Source organism: Colossoma macropomum, unplaced genomic scaffold (genome assembly GCF_904425465.1).
Source record: "Colossoma macropomum unplaced genomic scaffold, Colossoma_macropomum, whole genome shotgun sequence".
NCBI lineage: Eukaryota > Metazoa > Chordata > Actinopteri > Characiformes > Serrasalmidae > Colossoma > Colossoma macropomum.
In genome coordinates, this window is record NW_023494802.1 from 26106881 (window position 1) to 26122538 (window position 15658).

Sequence of the window (15658 nt, forward strand, 5' to 3'; positions counted from 1 at the left end):
TGAGAAGAGAAGTAAAGAGGGAGCATGAAGGGCAGAAGGAGAGACTTGGTGGGGACCATAAGGCCAAGATATCCTGTAATGTTATTAGAGAGTCTTAATACCTATTGCTTTTCTACTGGGGAATCCCCTCTCTCAGAGGGATGAAGAGCAAAGATGCAAGAGAAAAAGGGGGAAAGCCTCAATCTGGGAGGTGACAAATGGAGAGAAGAGAAAGAAGGAAAACAAGATGGTGGAAGAATGAGTGGGAGAGTGGTGGTTGGATAGAGTAGGAAAAGATGATAAAATAATATTAGAGAAGGATAAGGTGGACAAGAAAGGGAAGAGGAGTTGAATGGTGCCATGGATGGTGAAAAAGGAAAGAAGAGAAGTAGCAAAGAGAAATGAGAGCGAGCGAGTGAGGGAGCACACGAGTTCAAGAGAGCAGAAGCGTATCTGACGAAACGCCTGCCTTGCAGCTCCAAAGCTCCTGTTTTGCTTGGCACAGAGCTTTTTTTTTTCCCTCCCCCATCCTCGCTCCAGTTCGGCTGAGTCCGGGCCCCCTTCACCCAAATCACTACAGCTAAGGAGAGACGGTAAAGGATGATGTTACAGCCAGCCATCCTTTCCCTTATCCTACTCTCTCCCTCACTCTTTCCCCCAGTCTCCTCCACAGCCTCTCCACCACAGCACAGGGCACTGTTGCATCATGCTTGTAATTATGGTGCAACTGGAGAAATTTATGTGGCAAAGGGCATTATGAAAGACTTAAGAGGGGCATTGGCTGTTTCAGCTGGTTAATTATCATTGGAATGCTGTAGGGCCTGACCGATATTTTAGTTTTCCTGTGTTATCGGTCAATATTGACATTCTACAAGTTTATTGACGTCTGTAAACATCTCACTGATGAAGAATAAATAAATAGTGGCATCCAGATTTGATGTGAAGGAAGTCATTTACTTCTGAGGATTACAGTGTGTGCGGCTGACACGCTGTAATTCTGAGTGTGCAAAGCCAGCAGTCACTGCTTGCTTATTTCTATACAGACTGAACTAGTAAATTTAAACACTGTCTGTCTGTCTGTCTGTCTGTCTACGAAAAATATAACATTGGTTAAAAAAAAAAAAAGTAAAATATGCTTTAAATGCCTCTAAATCTAGCCTTTTGCTTGGGAATAAAATGTCACTACAAATCTTTTTATAAAGACAACTGAGGAAAAAACCTAATTAACTGGAACTAACTAAACCAGAAAGAATACAGTGAATCTCCAACCCCAGCCCTACAGTATTTATATTGTTTAAGACTTCTGATGTTTCTGATGTTTAAAATTGATAAATGTGACAACTGAGAACTTACAATTGTGCTCGACCATTTGCAGTTTTGGGTAAAAGTATTAAAATATGTATAATGATCAGTTTAAAATGTCATTAAATATTGGAATTGTTTTCCTACTTAAAAACAGTATCAGGAGCGGTCACAAAATTTTCATATCAGTTGGGCTGTAGAACCCAGCAAGGACATGGAAGGGTTGCCCCTTTCAACTATTGCCTTTAGAAGCTGGTGGTCCCACCTGGACAGGCTTTGTCCACTGGTCTTGTCATCTCAAATTCTCTCACTGTGTTCAAATTGTGGTCATCTCACATTGCAACCAAGAACATTTTATACTTTCCACTTGAATGCTTTATCCTTTTGTTTTCAGGAGAAGCATTCATCTATTTATCAGCTATCAAAGTGCAAGGAAAACGTTTTGTCCACAATACACTATAAATTAAGCTTTTTAAATGGAATCTTTGCTTAAATTCTTTTTTTTTCTCACTCGTTTTCTAGGAGATCTTAATGTGACTCTCAATGACACTGAAACCCAAGCTGAATTCAAGTCCCACCAGTGGTTTGGAGCGACTGTGCGTGCCCATAATGACTCTGTTTTGGTAAGAGATCATGTTAGGGTTTTGGGCCTTTGGGTCAATACTTCAGCGAGTGCTCAAGTATAACACTTGCATATTAGTTACTATGAACAGTTCTTCTGCCTTTTGCCAAAGTTCTCATATGTTTATATGCATGTCTCACTCTGTTTATAGACATTGCTCAGTATGATGCACTAATATATTTGTAATGTTTTGAATATGACATACCTACTGTAACATGGTGTACGCAGCCTATGCCTGCATCTATGTTCTTTAGAAATCCTGTCTGAAAAATTTTAGAAATTTTTGTTTTGATCTGAACCTTGTGACTGTTTGGCTTGTGGGTAAGGACTGTGTGTGTGACCTCAAAAACACAGGTGTTGTATTTAATCAGGCTTACGAGAGGCATGACCTCAATCCTACAATCATCATGGTTACTTTACTCCAGATGTAGCACTGACCTTTCTCAGGATCCTCCCTAGGTTCAGCTGTCTGTGCATGTTGCCATGGAGCTAAACTCTCACCTCTGTTTTTGAAACCATTCCCCAGGCTTGTGCACCTCTCTACTCCTGGAGAACCAAGCAGGACACGCCTGAATCAGACGTCACTGGCTCCTGCTATCTGTCTGTTAATAACTTCACCAAGTTTGTCGAGTATGCCCCTTGCCGCACAGGTAGATTTTTTTTTTTTTGTTAAAGTGTCTTTATTATTATATCACATTTAGGGATTCTTTGTGTTGTTGTAATGTTATTATAGCTGGTTCACTCTGGCATCTTGCACCTTTATGTAACGTTTAAACAGCAGTAATAGTACTGTATGTCCGTTTCAGAATTCCATGGAGCAAAGGGCCAAGGTTATTGTCAAGGTGGATTCAGTGCTGATTTCACTAAGGTCAGTTGATTGCGTACATTTTACTTGGTAACGTGTATTTGGGTTTTCAGTACATTTTCAGTTCCACTCAATTTTTTCATTCAATTTTGTAATATAGGATGGGAAGGTAGTACTTGGAGGACCTGGCAGCTATTTTTGGCAAGGTATGAGACTTTAATAACAGATATACAGTGACAGTGTCACTAAACTAGTGCTGCTGTTCTTAATAGACACATGTAAAGATGTAAAAAAAATAAATAAATAAAGATGTCTGTGAGTGATGCCACTGAAGAACTAATTTGGTTTCCTAAAGAACATTTGAATCAGTGATTATATTCTCTACAGCATCAGTTAATTTTGTAAATTATAGACAATTAAAGACAATCAGACCTATAGGCTCCTAACACATTTGTAATAGAATCCAATAGGCAGTGTGTTTTGCTCTTTTAGCCCTTTTAGCACTGTCTGTTTATGAAAGTTTAGTATAAAGATCTCTGTCTTCCTCAGGACAAGTTATCTCTGCAGTGAAGGAAGAAATCATCAAGGCCTACTACCCAGGCTTCTTCCTCACATCAGTGATGGGCCAGATTCAGACCAAGCAGAAGAAAGAAATCAAGTTTGACGACACTTATATGGGTAAGATTTTTTCACCCATACATTTCTCATGTATTAAAAAGTGGTTGAGCAGTGGACTGTTCTGTTTCCCTTGAAAATAATGCTTGATTGTATTGTGTCTTTTAGGTTATTCTGTGGCAGTAGGAGAGTTCAGTGGAGATAAAGAAGAAGGTAAATGATGTGACCACTTGCCAGCAGGAGTGATGATAGCGTATATTATGCTGGTGTTAAGTGTTGCGTGAAATGGGTGCAGTCATGCAGTTTTGTTTATATTTGTATGCCACTAATGGTGATGAAAAGCATCATTTTGCATTTCTTATTTAAAATAATATTTTGAATAATGCAATGTTTAGACAACCTCTTATAGGAAGTGTAATGATCACAGAAACTCCACAATTCCATTTCGCTTAAACAAATATGAAAACAGAGCGTGAGGAGCATCTTTGCTTTGCCTGCCAGGATTCTCTAAGTTCCTGAGGATCGCAGACGTTTCCATGTTTCCACTACTAAATCTCACTCTCTTTTTTTTTAATTTATTTATTTATTTTTTTTAAATATGGTTCTCTTTTTCCCCCTCTTCTCCTCTCTGCTCTCTGCTCTCTGTCTCTCAGACTTTGTGACAGGAGTTCCCAGAGGAGTGCGTCTGCATGGCCAGGTAAACGAGAATCACTGAATCATTTCGAATGAAGTAGAGCAGAGCTGAATTTTTGTTGATGTAGGTAAAGAATTTATTTGATTAAGTTGCCTATAGAAAAATGATAAACAGCATGCTGTCATTCTTAACTGTTGCAAAAAGACAAACATTTACGGCTTCATTGGTGCTTCTGGGCTAAGTTGTCTTTTGTTTAGTTAACTCAAGTTTTCCTTTCCTCCACAGGTATCTATTCTTGATGGCTCCTTGGAGACCTTGAAAAACTTCACTGGTGAGCAGGTAAGTTGTTACTTCTTGGCTTTCATGAATGTACCTTGTGAAGCTGTAGTAAAACTTCTGATGCACACAGATGTCGCAGTGTTAATCAGTGGATAATAATAGCTCGAATTGCTAAGATTTGGGGGTGTTTTTTCCTTCATGCTGAAAATTTTATGGTTGAAGTGGCTTAAACTCCATGTCTTAATGTATCATACATAATTGCTAATACATGTGAATCAAATTAGAGGCTGCATTCTGTCATAGTAGTTTATACACACCCTGGGTGTTAGTAGTGTAATCTAGTACTTTGTGCTTTGCACAGCTTCATCCCACAAGTTGGTTCCTCAGAATGCAGCACACTGATGATTTAAGCAAAATCATTTCCTTTATAAGTCTGCACTAACTGGGCTGTAGTGCCCTGTGGTGAGCAGTAAAGCCCAATTATTGAGGCAAAAGCTTAAAGGCAGTTTTCTCAAATGAGCAGCCTGGTTTTGCAAATGGAACTTGTGTGAAGCCTTTAACTTCCCCAGTTACCTCAGCTGAGTAAATACTAGCTGATGTCTATATGCTTGGAAATTGTGCTCTTTTGATGTGCTCAAAGGGATTTGAACATACATTGAAGCAATAATGGTTTGGTTAAATAAACTGTATTATAATAAACAGTCTTATGTGACATTTTGGAACAAAACACATTGTGTCCCATAAGAATGAACAGTTGCTATCTGGATCATGTTCTGAAAAGCTCATGATGTATGTCATAACTAGCATGACCTTTAAGCCATTATGTGTATATATATATTTTTTTTTTCTAGCTGAATTAAAACTTTCTGCATTGTTTGAGTAAAGATGTCATGCACAACAAAGACAATCCAGACAGTTTCATGGAACATTCGTTCTTGAACGACCGTTTTGGAAAAAGGAGAACAAGTTGAGTATGTGAGTGTGTAATTGTAACTGAAACATTTTTCAGATGGGCTCCTACTTTGGCTATGCAGTGGCTGCCACAGACATCAACAACGATGGGTGAGTGACCTTACTTAACTTTTATACATTTACCATTGTTCAGAGCTTGGCCTTGTTTCTAATAATAAAAACAACAGATTTGTTCCAGATATATGTATGAAATTATTCCTGTATGACACTAGTGCATCCCAACTTCAAAGGTTTTAAATAATTTGAAGAAAGATTAAAAAAAAAAAAAGTTGTAGATGATTTTCAAAGAAACTGAGAAACCTGTAAAAAATGTTAAAAAAATAATAAACATCGAGAATGTCTCGTATTTGAAAAGTAAGTGATCAAATCTCTAGGCAGAAAAATACAAGAAATTGCTATAAAATAGAGTTACAGTATACTATTTGTCATTTGCTTGCTTATAATCTTTATTATACTTTCTGATATCTAATTTATAATATTTAAATCTACACTATATACATAGAATACACATGTATGCGTACGTACATGTAGAGTACTGTAGTGCTCTTTAATCTAACTCATCTTTGTTTTGTACTCTTATTCGCAGCCTGATGGACTTGTTGGTGGGTGCTCCCATGTTTATGGTGCGAGATTCAGATGGGAGGTTGGAGGAGCTGGGGCGGGTCTACGTGTACCTACAGACTGGCCCTCTGGAGCTTGTACCACAGCTACCTCACCTCACTGGCACACAGACATTTGGCCGGTTTGGCAGCTCCATTGCTCCTCTTGGAGATCTTAACCAGGATGGCTTCAATGGTGAGGAGACAATTACTGGGACTTAAATACTGTTTTTCAATACATAGTTGTGCTTGTTCTTGTGTTTTTTTTTTTTTTGTGTTTTTTTGCTTCATCCAGTCTGCTGTTGTTATGAGTAGTATTTTGGTAGTAATGTTATCTGTTGTCGTGTATCAGACGTGGCCATTGGCAGTCCATTTGGTGGAAAGGATCAACAGGGCCTGGTCTTCATCTACAATGGCTATACTAAAGGACTCCGGGAAAAGCCCTCCCAGGTGCTTGCTGGCCAGTGGGCATCAAATGCCCATCCTGCCCCACCTGCCAGTTTTGGCTTCACCCTGCGAGGAGGCAAAGACCTGGATCAAAATGGCTACCCAGGTGAGAACTGCTTGGCAGCCACTTTTTGCCATTTGTATTACTTGTGTTCAAATAACAGATGCATTCTGGAGTCACACTGTGCCTCTTTCGTTTTCACAATATAGACCTTATTGTGGGAGCATTTGGAGTTGACAAGGCAGTTCTGTACAGGTAATGCTCTGTGCTGTCAATTAAATGAGTGTATTCCCAAATGCACATTTACAGACTGATAAAGGGTTGGTAGATCTTTTGAGATCCTTTTTTTGCCTTTCGCAGATCTCGTCCCATTGTGAATGCCAGTGCTACTCTAAGCGTATATCCAACCATGATCAACCCTGAAGAGAAGATGTGCACCATTAGCAGTGGGAACCAGACAATGCACGTCTCCTGGTATGTCTGTTACTTTTCCAGCATATAAAGCATTCCTGCTGAAAACCATGAGTGTGTGCAGCTTGCATAGGAAAATTCAGACATGACACTCAGACCGTTGAGTAAAATGACATGGTGGGTTCAGAAATTCAAACATGGTTTAAAGATGCTGCTTGGTTGGACAGTCCACCTTTTTGAGTAAGAGCAAGACATGTTGGTGAATTATAGAGGGGGTGCTTAGGCTGTCAGCATTGGCTTTCAACATGGATTTGACTTAAAGCACAGCCTCAGAAGGCAGGAGAGAGAGCCAGGAAGGTGGCGATAAGCATGAAATGCCTATTTTCCATTTTCAGCAGGCATGTTTGGAAATTTGTATCCAGAAATACTTTCATCTATTAACAAAGGAGAAACCTTTTTGGGCTTTTTTGCTCAAAGAGGTTTGAGGTCATGCTCAGATTTCTGCTTTTCCCTGTTCTGGTTCATACAGAAGAAACTCTGTATACACGTCTTGATTACAGCTCGTTGCCTGGCAATGGGGGAGCTATGGGTGGGGGTGGAAAGTAGAGGGAAAGAGAAGGAGAGAGTGTGTATGTGTGTGAGTGAGGAGGGCTGGCAGTGGCTTTGAATGAGAGATTGTTTATTGGTGGAACACAGCTGGGAAACATCAGGACGCACTGCGCTGCACATGCGTGTGTAAGCACATGCATAGACATGCATGACGCAAAGGCTGTAGGAGCACACATGGGAACGTGCTCCATTTACTGAGGCACAGGTCAAGAGCAGTCTGGATTGTGCTGGGTCTTTTTGTTTTTGATTTTTTTTTCCATTTCCCTCATTTCCCTCGTCTCGCTTTTGGGCCTCACTTGTTGTACTCCTCCTGTTGATTTTCCTTTGTAAACCCCTTTCTTTCTCTATCTATGTCTTTGCTTTTTTCTTTCTGTATCTCACTCGTGTCCTAGCTGTTGTGGACACTGCCTCATTTTGTTCTCCATTCTAAAGGTGGGCTTGCAGTAACTGGCCACTTCCTTGTAGCTACACTTATTGTTCATTTGATCTGGTCCACTTACCATACAGGTGAACTTTGTAGTTCTACATTTACAGAGTGTAGATAATCTGTTTCTCTGCATAGTTTGTCAGCCCCCCATTCACCCTGTGCTTCAGAGGTCAGAACCCCCAGAGGACCACCACAGAGCAGGTATTATTTGGTTGGTGGAACATTTGCAGTGACACTGATGTGGTAATTGTGTGGTGGTGTGTGTTACGTTGGCACGAGTGGATCAGACACAGCAGTGCTGCTGGAGTTGTTAAGTGCCTCAGTGTGCTGGACTGCCAACATCCTGTGGGCAGTGTTCTGTGACCACTGATGAAGAACTTGAGGATGATGAACACAAACTGTGCAGCAAAAGATGAACTGTCGTCTCTGACTTTACATCTACAGGGTGGACTGACACAGTAGGTGTGTCTAATAGAGTGGACAGTAAGTGGGCACACTGAAAATCAGAAACTACTTTTTGATTGGTTTTAGTTCAGTGTTTCACATACTCTGTTGCAATAAATTAAATTAGATGAGATTCAGCTTTGTCATTGGGCGGAGTATAAGTACAATGGTAATGAAATGCAGTTAGTGTCCAGAATAGCAAATACAGTGTTATTTACAAATAAGTGCAGGAAAGTAGTAGCAAAGCAAGTGAAGCTATATCTTACAATATGTACAGTTATGAACAGTGGAGAGTTACAATATACAAATATTACATATGTAAATGTTTAAATGCATATATACAGAGGGGATGTGGACAGAGTCAAGGAATAGAGAGTACAAATGTAAGGGTGTATGTACAGTGTAAACAGCATTGTATATTTACCCAAATATACATGAGTATAAATATGTACAGTAGGTTAGTTAAGTAACATGTAGGTTATATGTAAAGTAACATACTGCAAAGATAAATACTGCAAATTACATGGTCATTAAAGTACTGTAAACACTGCAGTAGTGAGTGCAATGATGCTATGAGAGGGGTGGTGTGTAGTTCAACAGGGTCTGCAGCCTCAGGGTGGCGCAGGGTGCTGGCGTTGCTTTGGGCAGTTTTCGCCACCTGCTGGAGTGCTTTACGGTCTGATGCGGAGCAGATGCCAAACCACAATGAGATGCAGTTTGTGTGTATGCTCTCAGTGGTCCACCAGTATCCTGGGATATAGGTGAGCTTTCTGTAGGTGCTGTTGCACCTTTCTGACCAGGTTGGAGGAGTTCTTCAGGTGAGGTCATCAGAGATGTGGATGCCAAGGAACTTGAATCTTGACATGTGCTCTACTGTGGCTCCGTTGGTGTAGTTGGGGTTGTATGTATGGCTCCTAGCCTGCCTTAAGTCCACGATTTTCTCCTTGGTCTTCTGGGTGTTAAGTGCCAGGTTGTTGGCACACATTGCAGCCAGGTGCTGAACTTCATCCTTGTAGGCCGCCTCAGCCTAAACAAGACTAATTATGCTCTCTTTGTAATGAAACATGGATTCGGTCAGTGTTTTTTAAGTACTGACTATATCCACGATATGCTCACAATATTGTGATGTATCATGATCATGATAAAATGTCAACGTCACCCCTACCCACACCTACTGCATACACTGTCATGTTATGACACAGCAATCTACTCCACTTTCAGTGGTTTAGTTGCTGAAGAGAGAGACTTTCCTTACATCCTTGTCTGGACAAAAAAAGCCTTCAGTGCCTATTACTCTCAGCTGCTACTCAGTGACACTATGATAATGTATGCAGCAGCAGTGTTCTGTCAGTGTAACTTGAGACACCTTAAGAAGAGCAGTCTTTGGACAACAAAAGTAGAAGTATGAATGCGACTCTGGTCATGTATGCATGTGTGCTGACATGTTGCCGTACATACGCTTCTCTCATCATGTCTCTATCTGTTTTACTTCCAGTGTCAACTTGAGCTTCTGCCTTTCAGCCAATGGCAAGCACCTTCCACAAAATCTAGGTGAGCCAGCAGACCACATCTGCCTCCTATTATATACACACAGCAGTGCTTCGCAGAGGTAGTTCTGTATAAATCTCTCTAGTTAGCACCTTCAAAGGACTTTTCCCCCTATTTCTTCACTTTGTACTTAGCTGCCTATGACTGATAGCAACACAGCATCTCAACATACCACGTATCCTCAGCCTCTGGTGTCATGACTCCTTATTCCCTTTTTTAGCTTTTCATCCCTGTCCATGGGCCTCTCTTTGTTCCTACATGACCTTTACATTGTAATTATTCTGTAATTACCTCATTGCTGCTTGGATACCCAACACTGCCACATGTTCCACTATGAGAGGCCAAATTTTTGTGCTGGAAATAACACCTACACATACTCTTATTCTGCGGCACGGTGCATGGTATTCTCTCGAAACTAGTAAAAACCTAGAAATCCAGAGAGAGTACAGCAGACTTTCTGGATCCTTTATCTTTTAAATGTAAGCACTAGAGCCCAACTGACTAATATGAATTTTAAGGAGCTAAAAGTTCTGATAATGATAATGTTGGCTGATATAATTTAATAAAGAAAAATAAAAACGCTAAAAAAAATTAGAACACAGTTTTACTTAAACTTTGCTCTACTGGCTGAATTTATTAGCAGTTTTGTTGGATTTGTTAATTAGCTCTTTTAAAACATCCATTCTTCATTGTTTTTTGTTTTAATGTTATTGTGTCAAGTAGTAATTGTGAACTAATTTGATATGGTTTTTATTATTTCTTAATTACTTATTAAGTTTTGTTTTCAGACTTACCAGTTCAGCCTGTATTACTCTAATAAAAATAACAACAAAAACAGGAGATCAGTCTCTACAGTGACAGTTTTGTGACAGTATAAAAAGTATCATTTAAGATCAATATTTTATTCGTCTATATGGCTATGCTTGTAGAACCCCATTATTGGCCAATATAACTAATATTATAACATTATCACTTTATATACATATACATTATATATTAGGTGGGACCTAGAAAGAAGTTCGCTTTTTTACTTATAAGCATAGATTAATAGATCTCGAGAAAATATTATTTTATATATTAACTGAGCAATGCCCCACAGCTGTTTATCCACATATAAATTCCTGTTATGTGTCATGCTGTAATGGCCCATGTGCATGAATGTCTGTTGTAGTGTTTAATGTGGAGGTGCAGCTGGACCAACTGAAGCAGAAGCAGAAGGGAGCAGTTCGCAGGGCTCTGTTTTTGGACACTCAGCAGGCCAGTCTGCAAAGGAATCTTACAGTAGCCAACGATGCTAGATTGTGTCACGAGACCAAAATCTACCTGAGGGTGAGTTATGTCATTGATAGAAAAGACAGCTTCGAGAAGAGTACGAGATGTTAAGAACAGTTTTAATGTGTTGGTGTAAGATAAGTGGCTTCTTAAGATAAGTGTGACAACTGGCTTTGTGCTCTACGATAAACAGCCTGATTAATAGCAAGAAATGTGCTGTAAAATTAAGCATAGCAGTTTATTCTTCTTTCTGACTTCATTTCTAAATTCCCACTAAGTATCCGTGTCTCTTCTCCTCTGGCTGGGCGCAGGATGAAAAGGAGTTTCGGGATAAGCTCTCCTCCATCTATATCGCTCTTAACTTTAGTCTGCATCCACAAGCTGCCGCAGACAAGCATGGCTTGCGCCCCATCCTCAACTACCAGACGACTGAGCTCATCGAGCAGAAGGTACGCACACTAACCCTGGTGTATATTTCAAACTAGGGCTATTATACTCCTTTTAATATTTTAAGCTTGCATTAGGGAGTCAATACTGTGCCATAGTTGAAGATTAGCCTAACCAAAATAGGTTGCTTTTTTTGGACTGCTTGAATACCTTGATGAATCAAAACATCCATAAAACACTCGTGAAAAAAACAGACAAAAAAAAACAATCTGCTTTATCATTATTGCAAAGGCTAAAATTGCAATAAAATAAGCTATATTATGCAGCCCTGAGCTGCACTTGGATTTATCCAGGTGCCCCACCCCCCTCCTGAACTGCTGTCTGCCTCCCCTCCACATTTTCAAAACATACATCTGGGAAGTGCTCCAAAGGGTCTGGAAAGCAGTTTGAAAATGGGGGGAAAATGCAAAGCATGTACACCAAGGAGAGTTTTTCATTGTCCCACCAGGAGTAGCACACAGGGCTGCTGTGGAACGATCCATTGAAGGTGCTTTTAAGGAGTGTTCACTTAGAGAAGGTTTGTGTGTTTCTCTTTTTGGGTGGGGCCCTCACAGCCCTTATGGCTGATGGTTGCCTATGGTTGGAGTTTTTCACCATGCCAGTTTTCCTGTGGTAATAAAAGCTTTACCGCAATGAATTGAAGTTTTATTTGCATTTAACATGTGGCTGCTTTCACTTGCATTGTGAACAGTGATGGAAAGTCCAACCTAATCTCAGTTTGCAGCGCAAGATCTTTTCCTTGCATTTCAGTCCACTTCACCATTGTTCAGTGGTAATGATTTTCATTAAAAACCAAACTGTAGATCAGATACAGTCTATATTTGGCATGTATTTCTGTTGGAACGGTGATCTAAACACAGTCTCTGCAGTTGCTCACCAGCCGCACATTGTTTCAGTGTAGAGCAAAAGCCAGCTGTTAAGGTTGGGATGACAGTGTGCTTAAGCAATAAACCTTCACGCACATTGTAAGTCCTTGTGGGTACCCAGCGTGAATTTGGTCCTGAATAAACATAGAAGAGGTCAGCCATAGAACAACGTTAAACCTGTGTTAGCAGGACTCAAATGGCTATGTTTGGACCACGAATGTCGTGCATGTGCATGTGTTTGTTTTTGTGCTTTTCAGGGCAATGTCCTGAGTTTGTAAGAAAACCAGATAGAACTGAGTAAACCATCACTTTGTGATGTTTTAAAAAGATTAGGCTTAGGTTAGATAAATTCTGACGTGTGTGTGTGTGGGGTGGGGGGGGGGTATATATGTTAAATTTCTAAAGTAACGTCACTACTTTCTTTAACGCCGTTAATGCATTTTCCTAGTTTGACTTTTTGAACCATGTGTAGTTCCAGCCTGATGATGATGCTATTACTCTGCAACTGTGGTCCTCTAAGTCAAACATAGCTTTTAAAGGGAAAGTTACATTGATGGCTCTTTTGATAAAACCAAAGTTTTTTTCCAGATAATCCACTTTATTTTGTCCAGTAATATAACTATAACAAAAAAGTCTTCCCTTAGGGTAAAACTTGAGCAAATAAGACAAATGTGGTTCATAACGATTAACTGCACAAATTAATGCGGTTAATTGCAATTAATTACTTGAATCATTTGACAGCTAATAAAAAAAACAGACTATTTGTATGCGTATGGAGCTGTGTAGTTTGGTCCTAAAGGCCGTCTTACTCTATGCTAAGTGCTTCTCCATGAGTGCAACCTTTTTCTCACTGCTAACTTGCTCCACATGTTGCCTTGGGATACAGTGCAGTAATGGATTCATGAAACAGTGCTCTCAGTATACAGGCTCCCCATATCCTGTAAAATATTCTGATAGTTGGCTATACACAGACCCAGGCTTTCCTCAAAATCTGCTTTGTGGCTCTGTTTGTTTTAAAATCTGTTTGTAATTTGGTTTGGGTCTGTTTCTAGTAAGCATTCATTCCTATTGTGAGAGTAACTTCAAACTTATATGCAGTAGAGAGTTTGCAGTGTCCTTTAGTGATTCAACCATTCTGTCATGGTTATTGCTTGTACATAGTTGAAATACTTGAAACACCACTGGTCAAGTCTATTTGTTATTCTTACCCTTTTATGTACTTGTGAAATACTCGATCGTGGGATTTTTCATAGAATTGTGATTGAGCTGTTGGATTTATGTGATGCCCTAAACAGACAAAGCAGGACTGATGCGAAGAGATGTTTTTTGGCAAAATGAATCTGTTTTGAATGTGGATTAGCTTTCTTTGATATGTAGTGATTCTCATTTTGGCATATGCTTGCACTTGTTGTTATTTAGCTGCTGTGATTAACGTAAATAGCAATTTTTTTTCCCTCCTCCATACTTTGGGAGCAAGCCAACACACGGCTTTAGTAAATTGTGGAGTAGGCGGCCTCTCTCCACAGCTTTAATTAGAGCCCAGTAAAGCCTGATTACAGGGAGGGCACTGTAGTCTTTCTAATCTCCCTCTTCTATTTCTCATCTTCATCGTCATCCACATCATCCCAGCACACGCTGAAGTCACAGAATCACGCTGAAGCAATTAGCCAAGTCAGGGCTTTCCCTTGTTACGCTTGTATCGCTTATGACTCTGTACTGAAGGACTTTTCTTCCCTCTGTTCATGACTGAGGCATTTTAGAGTGTGTGTGTGTGTGTGTGTGTGTGTGTGTGTGTGTATGTGTGTGTGTATGTGTATGGTGAGCTGGGTGGCACCGCGTGCGGCCAGTATGCGGTCTGTGGTGGTAGGCTGTGATGTGGATTTTGGTTCTCATAAGGCAGTAATTCTACAGGCCCATGTCCTTCAGGGAGCAGGCCTGACAGGCACAAACTGACCCATTATGGACACACCTCTGCATTTGATCATTCCCTGTCGTCTGACCCCTGTGACTAAGGGTGGGCAATATAGCTAAAATATAACATCATAGTAGTTAAAACATGTTTATTATACATTATATGTATGATGTTTACTTTTTCTGATGTGTGAATTCAATTTGGAACTGACAAATGCACCAGCAAAACAAGGCACCACATTTGAAAAAGGTCCAGATTTTCACAGATTTACTGTTTAAAAAGAAAATATTATGAAAATTAGAAAATGGCATAATGAGTTGACATCGTCAACTATTTGTTATTATGTAGTTTATGCAGTTACTGTATGCTGGTTGTTGTTAACATGCTGTAAATGATGCATACTAGGCCTGGTGATGGTTAACCAAGTTAGCACAGTAACAGCCCCAATGACTGTAAAAACGCAATTATTTCTGGTTAAGAAAATTATGTCCATTTGATGATTTATTTCATGCAAACCATAGCGAGACACTCATTCCTGTGAGCGTAATAGAAGTTTTAAACATGTTGGGTAAAGTAATATTCTACATCAATACCACATTTATTGTATCGAACATAGATGAGATTGAGATCAGAAATGCAGCTGTTGAGGTATCACTGTGTTTGTTTCTGCATCTGCCTTAGAGTTGGGGTTCGTCTCAAAATAACTGGAAGAAAAAGTGTTGTTGTTGCTTTTATTATTGTTGTTGTTAATAATAACTATAATATTAATAGTAATAATAACTAACAACATTACTATTACTAAGAAGTAGTAGTAGTAGTAGTAGTAGTATCTTCTGTTGCAACACTACCACCAACACCCAACAACTTTTTCTTATAGTACTTTTGAGATGGTTCCTAACCCTCAATTGGAACCTGTTTTGAAAGTTTACTGCATTTATTTTTCATACGGTCATGCAAAAAATACGTTTACTGGCACAGGCCAATGCATGCAGTTTTTGTGTTCTTGAGATACTAATGATACCTAGAATTAGGGGTGCGGGGAAATATCGATTCTAAGATGCATCGCGATGCGGACGTGGACGATTCTGAATCAATTCACAAATGTTAAAAATCGATTTTCTAAATATTTAATTTATAACGTAATGTTGACGGAACGCAGAGGCGGAACCTGGAAGTGCGGAAGTGCAGTGCCCGGACACTCTGTGAGGTGCACATAACAAAAACACAACTGGATGAGTGAGAAATCCGACCGGCTCCCTCTGCATTAAAAGCCAGGTTAGGTCAGAATTGTGATCAAGAGTCGACAACCCAGATGTTAAGAATAGACATTTTGTCCTTTCAGCAAAAATCAGACCACCTTGGGAGCCACAACATTTAATGTCCAGTATGTCTCAGTATGTGTTAATGTCCTAGTATAGGCTAAACAATATGACGTTGAACGAAAACGCGGACTTACTTTTCTCTGCT

The 15658-nt window shown here is 39.8% G+C and overlaps 1 protein-coding gene across 2 annotated transcripts in view; it reads left to right on the plus strand.

Moving 5' to 3' along the window:
- The window catches only part of itga5 (integrin, alpha 5 (fibronectin receptor, alpha polypeptide)), a 59633-nt gene that overhangs the window by 19683 nt on the left and 24292 nt on the right, over window positions 1–15658 (plus strand). For both annotated transcript variants that reach the window (XM_036591702.1, XM_036591701.1), the window contains exons 3-18: window positions 1804–1904; window positions 2430–2553; window positions 2710–2771; window positions 2869–2914; window positions 3258–3386; window positions 3492–3536; window positions 3977–4020; window positions 4243–4296; window positions 5246–5298; window positions 5795–6003; window positions 6160–6360; window positions 6465–6510; window positions 6616–6729; window positions 9642–9697; window positions 10866–11023; window positions 11278–11415. In XM_036591702.1, the coding sequence (XP_036447595.1) occupies window positions 1804–1904; window positions 2430–2553; window positions 2710–2771; window positions 2869–2914; window positions 3258–3386; window positions 3492–3536; window positions 3977–4020; window positions 4243–4296; window positions 5246–5298; window positions 5795–6003; window positions 6160–6360; window positions 6465–6510; window positions 6616–6729; window positions 9642–9697; window positions 10866–11023; window positions 11278–11415 (1580 nt within the window). The remainder of the gene's footprint in view (window positions 1–1803; window positions 1905–2429; window positions 2554–2709; window positions 2772–2868; window positions 2915–3257; window positions 3387–3491; window positions 3537–3976; window positions 4021–4242; window positions 4297–5245; window positions 5299–5794; window positions 6004–6159; window positions 6361–6464; window positions 6511–6615; window positions 6730–9641; window positions 9698–10865; window positions 11024–11277; window positions 11416–15658) is intronic.